Source organism: Somniosus microcephalus, chromosome 3 (genome assembly GCF_052327205.1).
Source record: "Somniosus microcephalus isolate GS21.2 chromosome 3, FLI_Smic_1.0, whole genome shotgun sequence".
Lineage (NCBI taxonomy): Eukaryota > Metazoa > Chordata > Chondrichthyes > Squaliformes > Somniosidae > Somniosus > Somniosus microcephalus.
The window spans coordinates 293,254,638-293,277,519 of NC_140989.1; the positions used below are offsets into that span (position 1 = coordinate 293,254,638).

The 22,882-nt window shown below is 47.1% G+C and overlaps 1 protein-coding gene across 1 annotated transcript in view; it reads left to right on the top strand.

Moving 5' to 3' along the window:
* Window positions 1-22,882, top strand: part of LOC147122066 (cystathionine gamma-lyase-like) — a 66,522-nt gene that overhangs the window by 38,407 nt on the left and 5,233 nt on the right. The window contains 3 exon segments of the mRNA XM_085982783.1: window positions 4,603-4,755; window positions 10,693-10,814; window positions 18,901-18,953. Coding sequence (XP_085838909.1) covers window positions 4,603-4,755; window positions 10,693-10,814; window positions 18,901-18,953 — 328 coding nt within the window.

Consider the following 22,882-nt stretch of genomic DNA (forward strand, 5'->3'; position numbering starts at 1 on the left):
ACATTTTTATAATGGAGAAGATCCTCACACCAGCATGCCTGGACTTAGGTCATCGGGAGGCGGACTCATCCACCAAGTTTACTCACTGGCTTAAGTGTTTCGAAAAATTCCTGACCGCCTCCGAAGCAATCAAATCGGACGAGGACAAACTGGATGTCCTGACCTCCAAAGTGAACCACCGAGTGTACTCGGTCATCCAAGACGCGACCTCGTACGCGGACGCTATCAAGCTCCTCAAGGACCAGTACACGCGCCCAGTGAACGAAGTGTACGCCAGGCACCTCCTGGGGAGTCGTAAACAACAACCTGGGGAATCGACCGTGGAATACCTTCAGGCACTGTCTGTGCTTGGCCGGGCCTGTGGTTGTAAGGATGTAAAGGCCGCCGTGTACACAGAGGAACTTATCCGGGACGCTTTTGTAGCGGGCCACAGATCCAATTACACCCGACAGCGACTGTTGGAGCAGAGTAACCTCGACCTCAACAAGGCCTCTGAACTCGCACTATCGTTGGATGCAGCCTACCAGGGCATGGATGCCTACGCCTCTGCACCGTGGACGCCACGGGGAATGACAGCCTGGGACACGGTAGGACCGCCTCATAGCGCCGTGCCACCCCAGCCACACCCCAACAACGGCCCAACTACCGCAGCAGTGTCCCAAGGCCAGACAGCAGTGCCCCAAGGCCAGAAATGCTACTTCTGTGGCCAGGCAAAACACCCCAGGGCGCGCTGCCCGGCGAAAAACGCGATCTGCTCGGGCTGCGGGAAGAAGGGACACTACGCTAGTGTCTGCAGGGCCAAAGCCACCCCGAACCCCAGCAGCGCCGCGTGTGGGCCATGCGGGCCGCCATCTTGGACCTCCGCGGCCATGTGCGAATCACCGGTACAGCAGCCATTTTGGACGCCTCCAGCCACATGGGGATCATGGACGCCGCCATCTTGGACGACAGCCGGGACGCAGCAGGCCCCCGACACCGCCTCATCTGATACCCGCAGCGACACACCGACCCCTACGCTGGCATCCGTTACACTGGACCAAGCGAGACCGCACCAACTGGCCAGTTCCACAATGGACATTAAGGTAAATGGTCACGATACAATCTGCCTTTTTGACTCTGGGAGCACGGAGAGCTTCATCCACCCCGACACGGTGCGGCGTTGCTCTCTCCCAGTCCTGCCTGCGCAACAGCGGATTTCTATGGCCTCCGAGTCCCAGTCGGCGGACATCGGCGGCTACTGCGTGGTGACACTCGTAGTAGACGGGACCGTGTACGATCATTTTAAACTTCTGGTCCTGCCTGACCTCTGCGCTGCCGTCCTGCTGGGGTTAGATTTTCAGTGCCACCTTAAAAGTGTTACGATGGCGTACGGTGGACCCCTACCCCCACTCACAGTCCGCAGCCAGCAGCTTCCAAACTGCCCGCCGCGCACCAGGTGCAACCTCTCCACACTCAGTCACCCCCCCCCCAACTGTTTGCTAACCTCACCCCCGACTGTAAGCCCATCGCCACAAAGAGCAGGCGATACAGTGCCGGGGACAGGGTTTTCATTAAAACCGAAGTGGAGCGGCTCCTGAAAGAAGGGATTATTGAGGGCAGCACCAGCCCCTGGCGAGCCCAGGTTGTGGTCGTTAAGACCGGCGAGAAGCAGCGCCTGGTCATCGACTACAGCCAGACAATAAATCGCTACACCCTGCTGGACGCCTACCCACTCCCCCGTATAGCTGATATGGTCAACCAGATCGCGCAGTACCGCGTCTTCTCGACCATTGACCTGAAATCAGCGTACCACCAGCTCCCCATCCGCCCTGAGGACCGCCAGTACACTGCCTTTGAGGCAAACGGCCGCCTCTATCACTTCCTTAGGGTTCCCTTTGGCGTCACCAACGGGGTCTCCGTCTTCCAAAGGGAGATGGACCGGATGGTAGATCAAAATGCGTTGCAGGCCACTTTCCCATATCTGGACAATGTGACCATCTGCGGCCGTGACTTGCAGGACCATGACGCAAACCTCGAAAAATTCCTCCGCACCGCCCAACTCCTAAACCTGACATATAACAAGGAGAACTGCATATTCCGCACAAACCGCCTCGCCATCCTTGGCTGTGTTGTGGAACACGGAGTCATCGGCCCCGACCCCGACCGGATGCGTCCCCTTATGGAACTTCCACTGCCCCACTGCCTCAAGGCCCTGAAGAGGTGCCTAGGGTTTTTCTCCTATTACGCCCAGTGGGTCCCCTACTATGCGGACAAGGCCCGTCCGCTGATCAAGTCCACCTCTTTTCCCTTGACGGCAGAGGCCCGCTTAGCCTTCCACCGTATCAAGGAGGACATTGCCAAAGCCACCATGCACGCAGTGGACGAATCCATCCCCTTCCAGGTGGAAAGCGATGCGTCCGACTTTGCCCTGGCCGCTACCCTCAATCAGGCGGGGAGACCCGTGGCCTTCTTTTCACGAACCCTCCAAGGCCCGGAGACCAGACACTCCGCTGTTGAGAAGGAGGCCCAGGCGATTGTGGAGGCTGTGCGTCATTGGAGGCACTACCTGGCCGGAAAACGATTTACCCTGCTCACTGACCAGCGTTCAGTTGCTTTTATGTTTAACAACAAGCAGAGGGGCAAAATCAAAAATGACAAGATCTTGAGGTGGAGAATCGAACTTTCCACCTACAACTACGAGATCTTGTACCGGCCCGGGAAGCTAAATGAACCCCCGGATGCGCTATCGCGTGGCACCTGCGCCAGCGCGCAGATCGATAGACTGCGGGCCCTCCACAATGACCTCTGCCACCCGGGGGTCACCAGGTTCTTCCACCTCATCAAGGCCCGCAACCTGCCTTACTCTATTGAGGAGGTCAGGACCATGACCAGGAACTGCCAAGTCTGCGCTGAGTGCAAACCGCACTTTTATAGACCAGACAGGGCCCACCTGATAAAAGCCACTCGCCCCTTCGAGCGCCTGAGCGTCAATTTTAAAGGGCCTCTCCCCTCCTCCGACCGCAATGTGTACTTCCTCAATATTATTGATGAGTACTCCCGTTTCCCGTTCGCCTTCCCCTGCCCGGACATGACCAGTGCCACGGTCATTAAATGTCTGAACGACCTCTTCACCCTGTTCGGCTTCCCCAGCTATATCCATAGCGACCGGGGCTCATCGTTTATGAGCGACGAACTCCGTCAGTACCTGCTAACTAGGGGTATTGCCACAAGCAGGACCACCAGTTACAACCCCCGGGGGAACGGACAGGTGGAAAGAGAAAATGCGACAGTTTGGAAGGCCGTCCTGCTAGCCTTAAAGTCTAGGGGCCTTCCAACCTCCCGCTGGCAGGATGTGCTCCCCGATGCGCTCCACTCTATTCGGTCACTGCTCTGCACTGCCACTAACGCCACCCCTCATGAGAAAATGTTTGTCTTCCCAAGGAAGTCCACATCGGGGACATCGCTACCGCCATGGCTGACGTCCCCAGGGCCGGTCCTACTGAGAAGACACGTGAGGACCCATAAAACGGACCCCCTGGTCGAGAGGGTCGACCTCCTCCACGCCAACCCCCAGTATGCTTACATCGCATACCCGGACGGGCGGGAGGACACAGTCTCCATAAGAGACCTTGCACCCTCGGGGGCCGCAGTAACCCACTACCCACTACCACCCCCCCCCCCCCCCCCCCCCCCCCACGATCCGATATCCAGCCCCAGCAGACGGCAGGCCTGGGCCCCGCGACCCGCTCGACATCTACGAGGACGACACGCCTGTGCCACAGCCTACGCTGGACTCGACGCCAGAAACTTCACTACCCCTGCCGTCGCCACGCAGATCACAGCGGCAGACAAGACCTCCGGAGAGACTCCAATACACTAACTTTTAATACACTTCACCCCGCCGGACTCAATTTTAAACAAGGGGTGAATGTGGTAAACCACTGTTTGTATTCCTGTTTGTCCTGTTTGTATTCCACTGTGTACATGCCTGGACATGCCTCGGCTGACTCCTCCCACAGGTCCTAGTATAAAGGTGACTGCTCCCCAGCCCTTAGTATCATGGACCGGTCGACCACGCGAGGCAGACCTCCATTCTGTTGTTAATAACAGCCTTTGGTTACTCTTCTAACTCTGTCTTTTATGAGTAATTGATAGCGCATCACTCTCTCAAATTCTATTCTGTTAGCAGAAAGTTTAAGATTATGTTTAGGAATAAGGAGGCCAATTATTCCTAGGAAGGTAAGAAACTAAATGCAGTCGAGGAGCAGAGATATTTGGGAATATAGATATATAAATCATTAAAAGTAGCAACACAGTTGATAAGGCCATAAAGAGTGCAAACAGAAGTAATGGGGTTCATTTACAGAGGAATAAAATACAAAAGCATGGAGGTAATTTTACATTTGTATAGAATCTTGGTTCAAGCTGACTTGGAGTACTATGTGCCGTTCTGGTCTCCATAGGGTTGAAGAGGGAGTTAGATGTTGTAGTCCATCTGTACTTCATCTTGGGCCATGTTTTGTTTACCTACTATTGAAATAAATAATTCCAATATACAAAACATGATTTACAGAACCTAATGTTTGAAGAAATCTTTTTATAGGAATATTAATTGTGTTACAGCTATTGGTGCTGTTCCATCTCCATTTGACTGCTACATGTGTAATCGTGGCTTGAAGACCTTGGCCCTTCGAATGAAACAACACTTCAAGAATGCACTGGTTGTAGCCCAGTTTTTGGAGGCAGATCCCCGGGTAGAGAAGGTCATTTTTCCAGGTCAGTGATTCGGACATGATTTCTATTAGATGAGGCAGGCTATTTCTCGATAAACTAACTTGATGAAGGTAGTAGAATTGATGATCTTGCACTGTTTGTATTGTTCTATTGGTTGTTGGATTGCTATCCATAATTCCATCAATTAACAACTCCATCAGATGTGACTTAATTCATTAGATACTCTTCCTTTTCATAAAATGACAGTGCTTTTAACTGTTTACACTTGTCTCGTTCCAATGACTAATGCAGTCTTGTACTGCACTTGCTAGTGCAATACAGACAACTTTTTAACAACCATTTGAGTGGAGAGTTGCATTGCCATTTCTGTGGAATGGGGTGGCAAAACAAATTCCTTTTCGTACTGGCAGCTTATATTGTTCATCAGTGGTGTGGCACAATTTCTAAAGGTGAACTATTTCTGGATTTGTGATGAACTTAGTTTGACTATTTTTTATGTTTTATTTTTTAAAAGCATGTGTTCTTGCAACTGTAAACCTTTTGCCCTTGACCATGTTTGTCGGATGAATAAACAACTTTGTTCCCTGCGCCGCCCCCCCCCCCCCCCCCCATATCATCCCTTCTCTCTGGAAATGCTGAGTCATGGAGGGATGAAGTTCCGTGAGCGCTAGATGCCCTACCGCACCTCTGCTCCAGTAATGTTTGGGCATGGCGTGTTGGCACGCTGCTTTCAGTATAAGGACATTTCAAGCGAGTCCAATCCTGTCTTTAGCTGACGCCTACCTACATGCCATTCCCAGCAGAAATTGCTGGGTAGCCACCAGAAGTGGGCCGTAGGCACAGCTGAGATAACATGTCGCGTCTCTATTGCTGGTGTGGCTAAATCAACACCGATCAGAGATTGAAGTTGGGAACTTCCTCATCTGTTTGGCTCAGTTCTATGCTGGACAGTGCAGTTGTTAACTTGGCCCTTTGGGGAGCTGTTCTACTTTGAAGCAACCTCCATTTACATCCTTTTCCCTTAAAAATGGATATATTGAGTGCTGGCTCTTCATGTAGCCATGAATACAATAGTAATTGCTATGGACACAGAAGAATTCTCAGAAGTATAATCTAATAGATAACAAAGAAAGATACGATAAGGCCACAAACACTTGGAATAGTTAAAACCTAAAGTACTAAACATGGTGTGATTGGGAGGAGTTCCTCTTTCCCAAATTTCCAGCATTTGCATTTGATTTTGTATATGCTGAGCCACATATATGCATACATTCTTTCTTCTCTTTCCCATGCCTCCCATCTTCTCTCTGATTCTTGCTGGAATTTGGTTCTTTGTTTTGCACAAGTGGCTACTTTCATGTGAGATCCTAGACTATCGGCAGGCTATTCTAACAGGGTGGTCATCACAGCTAAATCTGATGCAGCCTTCAACTAATATCCATACATGCATGCTTTCCAGCAGGGATCACTGGATAATGATTAGGAGTGGGAAGCCTGGCTTTTTCCTACTCCAACTCAGGCCCCTGAGGCCGACTGCTGTGCCACCTTAAATCAGCCAACTCCAGAGACTGGGATTCACACCTCAAACCTTCCCAGTCTGTAGGGCTCCGTACCACAGTGGACAATGCAATTACTCACTAAGACCTTGGGGGACAAAAGTGCAACATTTTGCTGTATCTCAGCTGGAAGTTGAGTCATTTGTTAGTGTTTCATGTAGCTGCTTTGTTTGCCACACTTAAACACTGCCTTACAACTTGATTTGCAGTTTATATAATCACACACTTAGAGTGCTTTTGTATCTGGGAGTACATAGTGATTCTAGCATTGATAACCTGCTCACTGCTGTGGTTTGTAAGATTTATACAAAGTGGCCCAGCTAGAACATTTTTCTTTCTTTCAAATGAGTGTTGCTGGGTCTACTCTCTACATTTATACAAAAGTGATTAACAGTTTACCCCCTTTCTACCAGCTCTTAAAGTTGACTTTATTTTCTAACTCTCAATTTATTGTGGAGGGGGTGGGGGGCCCATGCGTGGCTGTAAGGGAGGGGTTCATTTAACATTTTCTCTGGATGAAAAGAAAATTGAACTGAATCCAGCCAATTTGGGACTTGGCTTTCTCATGTATTCATTGAGGGGGAAAAATACGAGATTGAAAATTTGTAGTGAAGGAGCTGTTGAATTTGGAACTTAAGATAATGAAAGGAATCTCGACTGGAAAGAGATGGGTGAATGTGGATGGAGTGGTGGCTGAGAAAATAAGTGATTTTGTGTGCGTGTCTCGTGCACTAGTACATGGAGGGGCTGCAGAAAACTTTTGATCTGCATGAACAGCTCATTACAATGGCCCGGAACTTGCGGTCCTTATGGCGAACTGGCAGCGTTCGCTGTCATTTTGCCGTTGAAACTGACTAACTTCAGGATTCAGCGCATGCACAGCCTAACGTTAAATGGTGAAGTTGCGGTCCATCATTCACTGCTCCTAAACAGGCTGCTCTGGACCACCAATCCCACCCTCACTCCACCCCCGCCCCAGAGCCAGCATTTTGTGAAATCACTGATCTGATTGAAAACTTCCCCTTTTCCGAACAAATCATAGAAGAGTACAGTACAGATGGAGGCCATTCAGCCGAACGCGTCTGTGCTTATTGCTGTTAGAAACCCCGTAAAAAGTTAGACCCATTCAAATGAGGTGTAACTGGGTTGTTAATGGCAATCTGAGCAATGTTCCCCCTAATCTCTCTTTGGGTAGCGCGGCCCAGTCCAACTTCCGTGCATGTGCGTTGTTTTTGCATTAGGAAGCCAGCTCACCAGCCACGCAGCTTCAAGGGAACGTTGGATGTGAGTAACAACTACTGATAAACAGCTGTTCCGGCCCTGAAATGCTACTTTTTATATTGGTGGGATGTCAAATTTCTCTTAAGTTATTATTAGATTTTAAAAATTTAAGTTTGTTTATGATATTTCGGCTTCTCCCTTAACCCAATGTGTATGTTTAAAAAAAAACAAACAAACAAAAAAAAAACAAACAAAAAAAAAACATTCATTTCATAAGAACATAATAATAGCTGGAGTAGGCCATACGGCCCCTCGAGCCTGCTCCGCCATTCAATAGGATCAGGGCTGATCGTCGACCTCAACTCCACTTTCCCGCCCCATCTCATATCCCTTGATTCCCCTAGAGTCCAAAAATCTATCTATCTCAGCCTTGAATATACTCAAAAACTCAGCATCCACAGCCCTCTGGGGCAGAGAATTCCAGAAGATTCACAACCCTCTGAGTGAAGAAATTCCTCCTCATCTCAGTCTTAAATGGCCGACCCCTTATCTTGAGACTGCCCCCCAGTTCTAGACACTCCAGCCGGGGGAAATAACCTCTCAGCATTTACCCTGTCAACCCCCTTCAGAATCTTGTATGTTTCAAGGAGATCATCTCTCATTCTTCTAAACTCTAGAGAGCATAGGCCCATTATACACAACCTCTCACCATTGGACAGCCCTCTCATCCCAGGAATCAATCTAGTGACCCTTCGTTACACCGCCTCCAAGGCAAGTATATCCTTCCTTAGATAAGGAGACCAAAACTGTGCACAGTACTCCAGGTGTGGTCTCACCAAGGCCCTGTACAATTGTAGCAAGACTTCCTTACTCTTAATCTCCAACCCCCTTGCAATAAAGGCCAACATGCCATTTGCTTTCCTTATTGCTTGCTGTACTTGCATGCTAGCTTTGTGTTTCTTGCACGAGGACATCCAAATCTCTCTGAACACCAACATTCAAAAGCTTCTCACCATTTAAAAAAAATTCTGTTCTATTCCTACCAAAGTGAATAACCTTACATTTCCCTACATTATACTCCAACTGCCACCTTACTGCCCGCTCACAGTCTATCTATATCCCTTTGCAGACTCTTTGGGCTGGATTTTCCAAGCCCCGAGGAGGCTGGCATGCAGGCGGGACAGCCGGTAAAATCTGAGAAAGTGGGGGCGGATGGCAAACCCGTTTCCGTGCCCTTTTGCCAGGAGGCGGGAGGATGTGCAGCTTCGGGTCCTGTCTCCTGGAGGTGGGAAAGTCATTTAATTCTTTTAACTGCCTGTTAACCGGCAGAAAAAAGGATTAGTGCCATTTTACCTTCATGGGTGAAGGTTTCCTGACTTCGGAGAACCCCGACGTGGAGGAGGTCGGTGGTGATTGGAGGCACCTGGAAGTAACGTGTAGAGGTGAGTGATGGGTACAAGTGTGGAGTGGTAAGCATGTAAGGTGAGTGATCAGTTTTAAAGTGTGCACTTACCTTGTTTTTTTCTACAGCCTTTACCCTCGCTGGATGGGGAGAGCTGACATTCTCCTTGTCAATTTCACATAATGGCTGTTGGATCCTCCGATCCTACAGACATGTGAAATTTACAAAGTTGAAAGGTTTGATGAGGACTCATCAAACTAAAGAGAATGTCAGTGTTTGACCACTTCACAGAGCTGTCATTTCTTTCAAGAAGTCTTGACCGATAGCACGTCTGACATTGACGTGATCTGTCTGACTTCCTCCCTAATTGGCCTGCTGAGCCCGCAGGGCAGGCTTAAGAAGCTCAATCAGGTGAAAATCCCTCTGATTGGTCAGGCGAGGATGGAGGCGGGACATTGACACGACAGGCAGCAGTCGCGCCTCCATTCACAAAATCCAGCCCTTTGTGTTCTCCTCACAGCTTACTGTCCCACCTAGCTTTGTATCATCAGCAAACTTGGATACATTACACTTGGTCCCTTCAACTAGGTCATTAATATAGATTGTAAATAGCTGAGGCCCCAACACTGATCCTTGCGGCACCCCACTAGTTACAGTCTGCCAACCTGAAAGATCTGTTTATCCCTACTCTGTTTTCTGTCCATTAACCAATCCTCTATCTGCTCTCTGTAAATGTGTTAAACAGCGAGTGAGTGATTGATTATTCGTGCTTTCTATTTTCTGGCACCCTGCCTAAAGAATTCTGCAATGTGATTGGCTGCTTAGATGGCTTGTTGATGGCACAGCAGCTCGCACTATGGGATTCCCACTATACTACGTTGATTTCAGCTGCACGTTGGAAAAGACTAACTTCGTTCCAGAGAGATCGAAATCTTTGTGAAGCTTACTTCAGGGCCAGCGGCAAACTCCTTTGGTTCACCGCTACCTGCAAATTAAGGGCTGTTGTTAACACAACCAAAGTAATTTCAACCTGAGGTGGATTTAACACATTATAAATTGCAGTCTTATTACAACTCTTTTTCCAAACAGGTTGCAGAAGCAAATATTCAACCTTGATACGATATGTTCTAAGAGTTATGGTGATGTCTATTGTAAAAAGCAGTTGGAGATTGTGGAGGTGATGTCTGTCTGAGAGTTAACTAATGTTTTCGATGAATTTAAAGCATTTCTGAATTTTTATATTTTAGAAAGTATACCAACATACTGTTTCTAATTTGTGATTTGATTGACGTTTTCTTTTAAAGTTCATCTGTAGAAGTTTGGGAGAAAAATTGCTTGCCTGCCCCCTTACCCCTTCAATATACAACTGAGTATGCATACTATGGAATGGTCGAAACCAATTTCCCCCTTCCTCTCCAGCCTCCCAAACTCAACGGAGTTCTTAATCATTAGACTTAATGGTTAGACGCTGACTATTTCTCTGCCTCTCTGATAGAGGTTTAGTTTCCTCAAACATTCAACTCTTATTTGTATGTGCATCTTGGTTGATGTGGGGTGGAAAAACTGGAAGGTAAATACCCTTGACTGTGCACTAGCCAAACTAACCCCCCAGGTGATAGTAGATTGCAGTGTTCTCCAACACTGCAGCTTATGGTTCTCAAATGTTGCACAGAATTGTGTTTCAAAGTAAACTGGTAAAGTGGGGAGAGTCCCTACTTAAGTGTATGGCTTGTATTCCTTTACACTTTGTTTTATATTGTTTAAAAATACCTCCTTTATCACCAAATGTATTCTTTTCAGGTCTCCCTTCTCATCCACAATACAAACTTATGAAGCAGCAGTGCACTGGGAGTTCAGGCATGATGGCTTTCTTGATTAAAGGAGAACTGGAAAATGCCAAGACATTCCTTCAAAACCTAAAAGTGAGTACTTCTGACATTCCATCCACAGTTGGCTCTTATTAAAATTGCCTGGGTTATTGGCCCAGAAATTAGGTTCGGGGGCTTGCCGCGCGTGCAAGCCCCCGATGTGCACTTACCCGGCGCGCCGACAGCTGAAGCCTGGGCCTGCTTGGAATTCCTGTCACTGGCCCGGTTCAGCTGTCGCCGCGCTGTGCTTGCCTGATCCAGCGGCGTAGTTAGTTCGATGTGCTGGTTGGGATCAGGTGAGCACTGGGCAGCCAATCTGGAGGGAAAACTTCATTCATGAGTTTGATAGTAAGAACTGTCAAACTCATGAAAACTACGGGCGCCCAAAACACTACTTAAACTTTCAATAAAATTTTAAAAAACATCCCACTAATTAAATGAACTATAAATAACTTTAAAAAACTATTTTAAACAATTAATCAAATTTTTGAAAAAAATAATTTAAGAAATCGGGTCTAAAAATACACTTACCTTACTGTAAAGTCCTTTAAACAATAAAGCTGTGGAAAAAATGTTATAATTTTAAATAATAGACCACTTACCTTAAAGAATCAAGTCCTTGCGTCTCCTTTTTACATTTCTAAAAAGTTGAGGCCCTTACACATGGGCAAACCTGTCAAAAAGAAGGAAGTTCAACGCGTGCACGCAGAGTCCTGCGCGCACGCGTTGGACCTCTGAACCCCTTGGAGGAAATGCCGGTTTCCCGCGCATGCGCTGTGCATGCTGAAATCCGGCACTTCCAACGGGCCCACGCGTGAGTACCCCGTCCGTACTTGCGCGTTGGGACCGGAATTACTGGGCCATTGTGTTTAGCGAGCCCACTTCTAAAATGAGTGGGCTTGTCACTTTATGTCCCCTTCGATTTCTGTCTACAATATGACTGAGCCCTATTTGAACACTGAAACATATGGGCCATTAAATGAGGAGCTGTTCAGCTGTTTTTTTAAGAGAATAATAATAATCAACTTTATTGTCATTGTTAGTGCACAAGTGCAGTACAACGAAATGTAGGCTTGCGGCTCCCGAGAGTGTACATTTAGATTAAGACATTTAAACATTCAACATTCATTTGGCTTGTAATACATAAACATAAACATAACCATAATAAAGTGCATTGGCAGATGTGCAGGCTTTTTAGAGTTTATTTGTGGAGTTCAGTAGGATGACAGCCCTGGGAAAGAAGCTGTTCCTAAATCTGGTCGTACGGGTGCGAATGCATCTGTAGCGTCTCCCAGATGGCAGGGGGGCGAACAGACTGTGGCTGGGGTAGGTAGGGTCTTTGATGATGGTCCGTGACCTCCGTAAACAGCGTTTCTGGTATATGTGCTCTATGGTCGGTAGCCGGGTGCCGGTAATGCGTTGGGTAATTTTGACTACCCGCTGCAGGGCTTTCCGGTCATAGTAGCTACAGCTGCCATACCATACTGTGATACAGTTCGTCAGGATGCTCTCTATTGTGCAGCGGTAAAAGTTAGAGAGGATCAGGGGGTGACGGGTTACATCCCTTCAGCCTCCTTAGGAAATATAGGCGCTGCTGGGCCTTCTTCACCAGAGGAGGTATTGAGGGACCAGGAGAGGTCTTCCGTGATGTGGACTCCGAGAAACTTCAAGCTTTCCACCACAGCCCCATGGATGTGGATGGGGGTGTGACTTCCGCCTTTAGACTTCCTGAAGTCCACAATGATTTCTTTGGTTTTCTTGATGTTAAGGGCCAGGTTGTTATCGGCGCACCACTTCACGAGATGCTGGACCTCCTCCCTGTAGGCTGACTCATCGTTGTGATGAGTTGGTCACGCCGCAGGGTAGGGTGGCACAGGCAGAAGGGAAATGGGTGACCACCAGGCGGAGCAGTAGAAGCAGGCAGGTAGTGCAGGGGACCCCTGTGGCCATCCCCCCCCCCCCCCCCTTTCAAACAGGTATACCAATTTGGATACTGTTGAGGGGGATGACTCACCAGAGGAAGGCAGCAGCAGCCAACTTCCTGGCACCGGGGGTGTTTCTGCTCAGGAAGGGAGGAAAAAGAGTGGGAGAGCAATCGTGGTAGGGGATTCTATCGTAAGGGGAACAGATAGACGTTTCTGTGGCCGTAGACGTGACTCCAGGATGGTTTGTTGCCTCCCTGGTGCCAGGGTCAAGGATGTCACTGAACGGCTGCAGGGCATTCTGAAGGGGGAGGGTGAACAAGCAGAGGTCATGGTTCACATTGGGACCAATGACATAGGTAGGAAGAGGGATGAGGTCCTGCAACAAGAATTTAGGGAGCTAGGTAGCAGATTAAAGAGCAGGACCTCAAAGGTTGTAATCTCTAGATTACTCCCGGTGCCACGTGCTAGTGAGTATAGGAATAGGAGGATAGAGCAGATGAATGCGTGGCTAAAGAGTTGGTGCAGGAGGGAGGGCTTTAGTTTCCTTGATCACTGGGCCTGCTTCTGGGGAAGGTGGGACTTGTACAAGTCGGACGGGTTGCACCTGAACCAGAGCGGGACAAATAACCTTGCAGGGAGGTTTGCTAGCGCTGTTCATGGGGGTTTAAACTAAAATGGCAGGGGGTTGGGAACCTGAGCAGGGAGACAGAGGAAAGGAAAACAGGGATAAAAGCAAAAGATAGGAAGGAGAAAAACAAAAGTGGCAGTCAGAGAAATCAACGGTTTAAATCAAACGTGGCCACAGTAAATAATAATTCTAATAGGTCTAAGAGCGTTAACAAAACAAGCCTGAAGGCTTTGTGTCTTAATGCGAGGAGCATTTGTAATAAGGTGGATGAATTGGCTGCGCAAATAGAGGTAAACTAATACGATTTGGTTGGGATTACGGAAACGTGGCTCAAGGATGGCCAAGACTGGGAACTCAACATACAGGGGTATTCGATATTCAAGAAAGATAGGCAAAAAGGAAAGGGAGGTGGGGTAGCATTACTGGTTAAAGAAGGGATTAATACAATTGTAATGAAGGATATTCACTCTGATGATGTGGAATCTGTATGGGTAGAATTGAGAAATACTAAGGGGAAAAAAACATTAGTGGGAGTGGTATATAGACCTCCAAACAGTAAGGTGGAGGTTGGGGATTGCATTAAAAGGGAAATTAAAGAAGCGTGCAATAAGGGCACAGCAGTCATCATGGGTGACTTTAATCTACATATAGATTGGGCCAACCAAATTAGTAACAATGCTGTGGAGGAGGAATTCCTGGAGTGTTTACGGGATGGTTTCCTGGACCAATATGTCGAGGAACCAACCAGAGATCAGGCCATCTTAGACTGGGTATTATGTAACCAGAAAGGATTAATAAGCAATCTTGTTGTACGAGGCCCCTTGGGTCGGAGCGATCATAATATGATCGAATTCTTCATTAAGATGGAGAATGAAGTAGTTGACTCAGAGACTAGGGTCCTCAATTTAAATAAAGGAAACTACGATGGTCTGAGGAGCGAGTTGGGTAGGATTGATTGGGGAATGGCGCTCAAAGGGTTGACGGTGGATAGGCAATGGCAAACATTCAAAGACCGAATGGATGAGCTACAGAATTTGTTCATCCCAGTTTGGCATAAAAATAAAAGAAAAAAGGTGACTCAACCGTGGCTAACAAGGGAAATAAGGGACAGCATAAGATCCAAGGAGAGGACATATAAATTGGCTAGAAAAAGCAATAATCCTGAGGATTGGGAGCAGTTTAGGAATCAACAAAGGAGGACAAGGGATTAATTAAGAAAGGGAAAATAGAATATGAGAGTAAGCTAGCAGGGAACATAAAAACTGACTGTAAAAGCTTTTATAGATATGTGAAGAGAAAAAGATTGGTGAAGTCAAGCACAGGTCCCTTACAGTCAGAATCAGGGGAATTTATAATGGGAAACAAGGAAATGGCAGACCAACTAAATACATACTTTGGTTCTGTCTTCACAAAGGAGGACACAAATAACCTCCCAGAGATGCCGGGGAACATAGGGTCTGATGAAAGAGAGGAACTGAAAGAAATCAGTATTTGTAGGAAAATGGTGTTAGGAAAATTGATGGGACTGAAGGCCGATAAATCCCCAGGGCCTGATGGTCTACATCCCAGGGTACTTAAGGAAGTGGCCCTAGAGATGGTAGATGCATTACTGGTCATCTTCCAGCACTCGATAGACTCTGGAACGGTACCCATGGATTGGAGGGTAGCTAACGTTACCACACTGTTCAAAAAAGGTGGTAGAGAAAAAGCGGGGAATTATAGACCGGTAAGCCTGACATCGGTAGTGGAGAAAATGCTCGAGTCTATTATAAAAGATGTAATAGCAGAGCACTTGGAAAGCAGTGACAGGATCGGACAAAGTCGACATGGATTTACAAAAGGTAAATCATGCTTGACTAATCTATTGGAATTTTTTGAGGATGTAACTGGTAAAATAGATAAGGGAGAACCAGTGGATGTGGTGTATTTGGACTTTCAGAAGGCTTTCGATAAGGTCCCACATGAGATTAGCGTGCAAAATTAAGGCACATGGGATTGGGGGCAAGGTATTGACTTGGATAGAGAACTGGTTGGCGGACAGAAAGCAAAGAGTTGGAATAAACGGGTCGTTTTCCGAGTGGCAGGCAGTGACTAGTGGGGTACCGCAAGGATCGGTCCTAGGACCCCAGCTGTTCACAATATATATTAATGATCTGGACGAGGGAATTGGATGTAATATTTCCAAATTTGCAGACGACACAAAGTTGGGTGGGAGGGTAAGCTGCGAGGAGGATGTCGGGAAACTCCAGTACGATTTGGAGAGGTTGGGTGATTGGGCAGAAACATGGCAAATGCACTATAATGTGGATAAATGTGAGGTTATCCACTTTGGTGGCAAAAACAGGAAGGCAGATTATTATTTGAATGGCAATAGATTGGGAGAAGGGGAAGTGCAAAGAGACCTGGGTGTCCTTGTGCACCAGTCGCTGAAGGTAAGCATGCAGGTGCAGCAGGCGGTTAAGAAGGCAAATGGTATGTTGGCCTTCGTAGCAAGAGGGTTCGAGTACAGGAACAAGGATGTCTTGCTACAGTTGTACAGGGCCTTGGTGAGACCACACCTTGAGTATTGTGTGCAGTTTTGGTCACCTTACCTGAGGAAGGACGTTCTTGCCATGGAGGGAGTGCAGCGAAGATTCACCAGGCTGATACCTGGGATGGCAGGAATGACGTATGAGGAGAGATTGTGTCGATTGGGCTTATACTCACTGGAGTTTAGAAGATTGAGAGGGGATCTCATCAAAACCTATAAAATTCTGTCAGGTCTGGACAGATTAGATGCTGGAAGGATGTTTCTGATGGCCGGCGAGTCCAGAACCAGGGGTCATAGTCTACGGATAAGGGGTGAGCCATTTAGGACTGAAATGAGGAGGAATTTCTTCACCCAGAGAGTGGTGAACGTGTGGAATTCTCTGCCACAGAGGGCGGTGGAGGCCAGTTCATTAAATATATTCAAGAAAGAGTTGGATATATTTCTTAAGGCTAAAGGGATCAAGCGATATGGGGAAAAGGCAGGGACAGGGTACTGAATTTGGATGATCAGCCATGATCTCATTGAATGGCGGAGCAGGCTCGAAGGGCCAAATGGCCTACTCTTGCTCCTATCTTCTATGTTGGTGATCTGGCCTACTGCCGTGGTATCATCCGCAAACTTGATGATGGTGTTGGAACCATGAACAGCCACACAGTCGTGGGTGAAGAGGGAGTAGAGGAGGGGGCTCAGCACACATCCTTGTGGGGCCCCCGTGTTCAGGGTCCGGGGGGGGGGAGGGGGTGGAGGTGTGGTTACCTAATTTGACAGACTGGGGTCTGTTTGTTAGGAAGTCCAGGGTCCAGTTGCAGAGGGAACTGTTCAGGCCAAGAGTGTGAAGTTTGGTGGCCAGCTTGTTGGGGACGATAGTGTTGAATGCTGAGCTGTAGTCTGAACAGCATTCTGATGTAGGTCTCTTTACCATCTAAGTGATTCAGTGCAGAGTGTAGAGCAGTTGTGATTGCATCCTCCGTTGATCTGTCAAGAGAGGCGGGAACACTGGCTTTGATGTGAGCCAGGACCAGTCTCTCAACACTTCATTATGATGGGTGTGAGTGCGACAGGTCGATAGTCGTTCAGGCACGTCACAGCCGTTTGCTTTGGCACAGGAATAATGGTAGCGGTCTTGAAGCATGTAGGGACTACTGCCTGGGCCAATGACAGATTGAAGATGGCGGTGAAGACATTAGCCAGCTGATCAGCACATTCCTTGAGTACCCGTCCAGGGATGCTATCTGGTCCAGCAGCCTTTCGTGTGTTCACTCCGCGTAGAACATCCCTTATGTCGGAGGTCGACAGAGTGAGCACCTGGTCTTCCGGGGGTGGCAAGGCTTTGGTAGCCGGCTCCCTGTTGTCCCTGTCAAAACGAGCGTAGAGGTTAAGCTCCTCCGGAAGGGAGGCATCGCTAACCGGGGTGCTGGTGTTTTTGCTCTTGTAGTCAGTGATGGACTGGATGCCTTGCCACATGCGCCGCGGGTCCGAGTTGTTGTGGAAATGATCCTCTATTTGCAGTGTCTGTTTCCTTTTGGCAGTCCTGATATCCTTTTTTAGGTTGGTCCTAGCTGCACTGTAAGCTGCCGCGTCGCCAGATTTAAATGCTGCGTCGCGTGCTTTCAACAGCGAGCGGACCTCCGTTCACCCAGGGTTTCTGGTTGGGGTATGTCCTGATATTTTTATGGGTCGTGACGACCCATAAAAGTAGGGGTTCGGTGCATGGGGGGCAGTTAAATTGTTAAAAATGGGATTCCTGACCTGATACTGCCACTTTCCGGTTTTCCCGGAGGCGGGACGGGGCGGGGCGGGCGACCAACCTGCTCCCGGTGGGTGTTACCCCAATTTAATTATTGTAGTGAGGCTGGAAGCCTTTTTTCCCCCCCCCCCCCCCCCCCCCCCCCCCCGTCCATTTTGAATTTAACTGCCTGGGGACGGGTTGCACAATTCATGAAACCCGGCAGTTAAACTGAGGCGGGGACTATTGCATCTAGGAGGTAGGTGGCTTTATACCTACCTCCTGGATCCAGGGTCCCGACCATACCCACCCCCCTGCGATCGGTGACCCTCCCCCCATGAGGCCTCCAATTGCATTCCCAGGCCTCCCCTAGCACGACAACGACCACCCCCCTCCGGTGGCTGGCTCCTATCCTCCGGACCCCTGCCGATCCTCCGCGATCCCCACTTGCCTGCCGATTCCCCGACCTCCCCATCCCTTGCTGATCCTGCAACCTCCACCCTGCCGACCCCATCTTCCACCCCCCCCTCTCCAGATTCCCTACCCCCACCCTGCTGATTCCCTAACCCCCTTCCGATTCCAGACTCCCTTCCCCCGAACAGACCCCTCACAACTGAGGCCTACCTGCCCGCAGCCAGCCAGCCCCTCAAGCTGGGAACAGAGGCCTCGCGTTCAAATTCGGCCCTGCCCGTAAAGTCGGCAGGGCCTGTGGAAAACCCGACCTCCTGGGTTTCCCGCCCGCCTTGGGCCCCCAACCTGCCTCCCTGAAGAAAATTAGGCCTTTGTTTTTTTTTCCCTAAGGAGGGGGAAGGGAATAAGAGGAGGAGTGAGAAATTTGTTAATTGTATTTCAGTACCTTGTCCAGGTGCCCATTTTTCAACAGGCTATTGGATTATGATGGGGCATCACAGGTGACCCCAAATTTCGCCTTGCTTGATATCCCCACACGTACTTTTCCGCAGTTGATTTTTGTTTCTTCCCCATCAAAGCCAGTGGTCGTATTCTTTGATGCCAACTTGGCTGAGATTAGCAAACGTGGCTCAGACTGTGCCTTGAGCCTTCGATCTTTCTGGTCTTTATGGTTCAATGCCACATTTGGGCAGAGCTGCTTGACTCTTGGAATATTATGGTGTAATTTCAGCATTTTAGTAATGTATGTATTTCTACGGTAGAGAAAAATCTGGCATATTTCATTGCTTATCCTCAAATTCCATTTATGTAAATGGTATCTTCTGGTTCCCAATGGGGCAGATTATACATGTTCTGGATCAGGAATGAGATTCTGAGCAGAATGACCTTTTCATGTTTTCATGCTTTACCTTTTCTTTCAGCTGTTTGCCCTTGCCGAGAGTTTGGGAGGATATGAAAGTCTAGCGGAGCATCCGTAAGAAATTTTTTTTATACATGTACTTTTAAACAAATTATTGATCCGACCTTGCCTGGCTGGCTGTTGTAGCAGTCCCTATTTGTATTTTTTTTAAAAAAACTTTCAAGCTTGGAAAGGCTAGCTTTTCAACGTGCAAAGGAAAATATAAATTGGTAACTGGCAGTAGTCAGTTCTCTTAGCACAGTGAGGAACAAATAAATGCAGAGGATGGTTTAATGAGAGCTATAGAGTTGCTAGTCACACTATTCTATCAAAAGATAAAGGGGTTTAAGGATGCATTATTTGAAAGTGAGTATTTAAGTTGTGTTATACAGGTAATGCAAGAAAACCAAACATTTGTTCACAATGTATGTTATGTTTACAGAAGAAATATCAAACGGAAATTGCTGTGCACTGCAAGAAATATCCTGTAGTAATGTCCATTGTCCATGTTCTTTTAAAAGCCTTTATGCTGGTGGCGAGATTAAAGCCCTCAGGAAGTGTTGCGAGGTATAAGGTAACAGTTCCACCTGCTCGAAGGGTAATGCTGTACTGTGTAAATGTAGACATTAAAATAGGTGTCATAGAGTCATAGAGTAATACAGCACGGATAGAGGCCCTTCGGCCCATCGTGTCCGCACCGGCCATCAAGCCCTGTCTAATCTAATCCCATATTCCAGCATTTGGCCCGTAGCCTTGTATGCTATGGCATTTCAAGTGCACATCCAAATGCTTCTTAAATGTTGTGAGGGTTTCTGCCTCCACAACCCTTTCAGGCAGTGAGTTCCAGACTCCAACCACCCTCTGGGTGAAAAAGTTCTTTCTCAAATCCCCTCTAAACCTCCCGCCCTTTACCTTGAATCTATGCCCCCTAGTTATCGACCCCTCTACTAAGGGAAAAAGCTCCTCAGCATCCATCCTATCTATGCCCCTCATAATTTTGTACACCTCAATCATGTCCCCCCTCAGCCTCCTCAGCTCCAAGGAAAACAAACCCAACCTGCCCAGTCTCTCTTCATAGCTGAAGCGCTCCAGCCCTGGTAACATCCTGGTGAACCTCCTCTGCACCCTCTCTAACGCGATCACATCCTTCCTGTAGTGTGGCGACCAGAACTGCACACAATATTCCAGCTGTGGCCTAACCAGTGTTTTATACAGCTCCATCATAACCTCCTTGCTCTTATATTCAATGCCTCGGCTAATGAAGGCAAGTATCCCATATGCCTTTTTTACCACCTTATCCACCTGTTCCGCCGCCTTCAGGGATCTGTGTACTTGCACACCCAGATCCCTCTGACCCTCCGTCTTGCCTAGGGTCTTTCCATTCATTGTGTATTCCTTTGCCTTGTTAGTCCCCCCAAAGTGCATCACCTCGCACTTTTCCGGGTTAAATTCCATTTGCCACTGTTCTGCCCATCTGACCAACCCATCTATATCGTCCTGCAGACTGAGGCTACCCTCCTCGCTATTTACCACCCTACCAATTTTTGTATCATCCGCGAACTTAAAGCAATTCAGTAATAAAGTTCCTATTCACTTTTTGTGAATCTGGACTGAAGATGGTGTGAAAAATATATTTGCGGTTTTGTATAAATGTTTAATCTATATTTCAAAATATATTCCGATGTTTGTCCATTTGGTGCCATCTGATCCATGAGAAGCATGTGACTACCAAATGTCCCTGTTATTGGTCCTATTTCTTTGGTCAGTGGTAATCATGTGATTGATCTCCCTCCCTCCCTACCCAATTACAGGAAACTTTGGTTTATCCGGAGGTTATTTGTCTGGAATACTCGATCTAACGGCAAAAATCAGGAGCCGTTTTCTATTTTTTTTTTAGTTCTCGTTGCAGTGCTTGACTGGGGGGGAAAAAAAAAGCAAGGTCTGTAGCTATAGCAACAGCTTCAGCTACAGACGCTTGCAGCTGACTGTTTGTTTTGAAGCTGTTGCTAAGCAACAGGGTTTGTTGATTCACACGGAGCTTCTCAGTTCCGTATGTTTAAACATTAACTCTGGTATGTCCGGCACTTTTGATGCTACGGCATCAGCTTGGTCCTATCAGTGCCGGGTATCAGAAAGTTTCCTGTACTGGTATTCCCAAGGCAGTCTATTAGTGGCAAACACTTCTGTATAACGTTTTTAACCATACAATCACATTCATTCTTTTTGACCACAGGGAGCAATTAAAAAAAAAAAAAAAAGTCTTGCTTTTCACTCATTACTTACAAGGATTTAAAAAAAAAAAAAAAAAAAAATTTCATGATGCATTGAAACATTAAGTTGCATGTTTGAATATTTATTTTGAAGGATTTTTTTCAACAGATTTTTACTTTTTCACACGGGTGCACTGATGCAGAAAAGAAAATAATTTTAGTGGCTTTTGACTAAAATTGGAAATATTTTTATTACTTTTAATTCCTTCTAAACACTAAAAATTCAAATGCTACACTGCACTTAATTCAAGGTCGCTTAATTCTAATTCTTGGTTACTTGAAAGCTCTTTCAAACAAAAACCGTTCCTGTACAGTTTATTTAAATTGATCAATTCTCAATGGATAATTCAAATTGTTGGAGCAAAGATGACTGCGTTAACAGCAGTAGGCTGTGTAATCATTGTGATCACGTTGTCAAAAATGCTTTAGTTTTACAGCAACTGGTTTTGCTATTTTAATTTCAATAGCCACTTCTATTTTAAAATTACTTCAGCAGACAAAATAATCAAACATTCAATAGATTCCTTGCTCCAGTTATATTTTAAACTTTACATTGAGTGGCTTTTCATCACCCAATTATCCATTTAATTTTAGAGACTACTTTGAATTAATTTTCAATATTACCTGTTAAGTATGTGTATTGTATTGAACAATTAACACAAAGACTTAAACGTATAACTCAAACAGGTCTTTACTGGTTGGAGGTAGGGACTGCACGTAGGTCTTTACTTCATGCCCACAGGCGGGAACTGAGGGGAGATCAGTACCCACAGTACTATTTATACCCCTATGGCCAGGAGTGGTACTGCGTATCACTACACCCTACAAGTAGTGCAGTCCTGTCCATAGGTTCAAAGTAGCACACATATTACATACACAACATTCCTCCCTTCCTAGCTTTACAGTCATCTCCCCATTTAACATAACGTAATAACATATATACATATATAACTTCAGGTTTACATAACAGAATAACATAGATACATAGATAACTTCATGTCAAAACAGATCACAGATTCAGTCTCTGCGGAAAACAGTTCACAGATTCAATCTCTGTGGTGTAGTCGGTTCACGTTGCTGGAGTGACTCATTCAATAGTCCTTCCATGGATTTAACAGTTTGAACTTCCGAACTGAATTGGCTCCGTTCGGAGGGACCACGTGTGTGATCTGGTAGAGGTAATAATGGTTCAGATGGGTCATCTTCTGTTTCGACTTTTCCTTTTCTGCTTCTTGGAGACTCTCTGGGCTCCACTGTCAGCTGCCAGCTGCATGCGCAGTTCCTCCTTCTCTTCCTCCTTTTTCCGTAGTAGAGCCACCTTCTCCCGATGTTCCGTAGACTTTCGGTGCTCCTCCATGATTTCTGTATGGTGGGGGTCGAAGTTACAAGTTGGGCAGGACAGGACATAGTAATATTCGGTGTCGTCCTGATCTAGGCCAGCGAGAGGGTCTTCTATTTCCTCCATACCCAGCTGGGCATTAGCCAGCTTTTGTTCCAAGTCCAGACACCTTTCCTGAAGAGACTTCTTCATGCGTACCTCTTCATCCAGCTTTTTCTGGGCTTTCAGCAAGTCGTTTACTAATGACCTCATTTGAGATTTTACTACTTCAACTTCTTTTGGAGATTGATTGATCGGACTATCCAATCCCTCTACCGGAGCAGCTGTTTCAGCGGTCTGTTGTTCTACGTTGACGTGAGTCAGCGTACTTTTGGCATCCAAGGGCTGCTCTGTTG